This window comes from Penaeus monodon, chromosome 32 (assembly GCF_015228065.2).
Source record: "Penaeus monodon isolate SGIC_2016 chromosome 32, NSTDA_Pmon_1, whole genome shotgun sequence".
Taxonomy (NCBI): Eukaryota; Metazoa; Arthropoda; class Malacostraca; order Decapoda; family Penaeidae; genus Penaeus; species Penaeus monodon.
This window is the reverse complement of record NC_051417.1, coordinates 8135566-8135897: the sequence shown is the minus strand read 5'-3', so window position 1 is coordinate 8135897 and position 332 is coordinate 8135566. Positions and strand designations below refer to the sequence as shown.

General features: G+C 34.6%; 1 protein-coding gene across 2 annotated transcripts in view; it reads left to right on the top strand.

Moving 5' to 3' along the window:
• LOC119593472 (cyclin-dependent kinase 1-like) overlaps positions 1 to 332 on the top strand; it is a 6976-nt gene that overhangs the window by 1830 nt on the left and 4814 nt on the right. For both annotated transcript variants that reach the window (XM_037942403.1, XM_037942404.1), the window contains exon 3: positions 22 to 160. In XM_037942403.1, the coding sequence (XP_037798331.1) occupies positions 22 to 160 (139 nt within the window). The remainder of the gene's footprint in view (positions 1 to 21; positions 161 to 332) is intronic.

Here is a 332-nt window from a genome sequence, read left to right as displayed (position 1 = left end):
CTAAATATGATACCTTTTCAGACTAGAAGATGTATTGATGCAGGAGAGCAAACTTTTCCTTGTGTTCGAGTTCCTCAACATGGATTTGAAGAAATATCTTGACTCTTTTGAATCTGGCAAATATGTAGATAAGAAACTTGTGAAATCTTACTGCTACCAGGTGGGTTTCCTGGTGTGATTTTCAGTTTGGTAATTGGGTAAAAATATCAGATTTGTTATAGCAATGTAATCAAAGATAACATTTGCTATTCAATCAGTAATAGAAAAATTGTCTTCTGGTCAATTATTATTGCCTCTGGGAAACAGCAGAATCAGAAATGGTGTACAGTGGG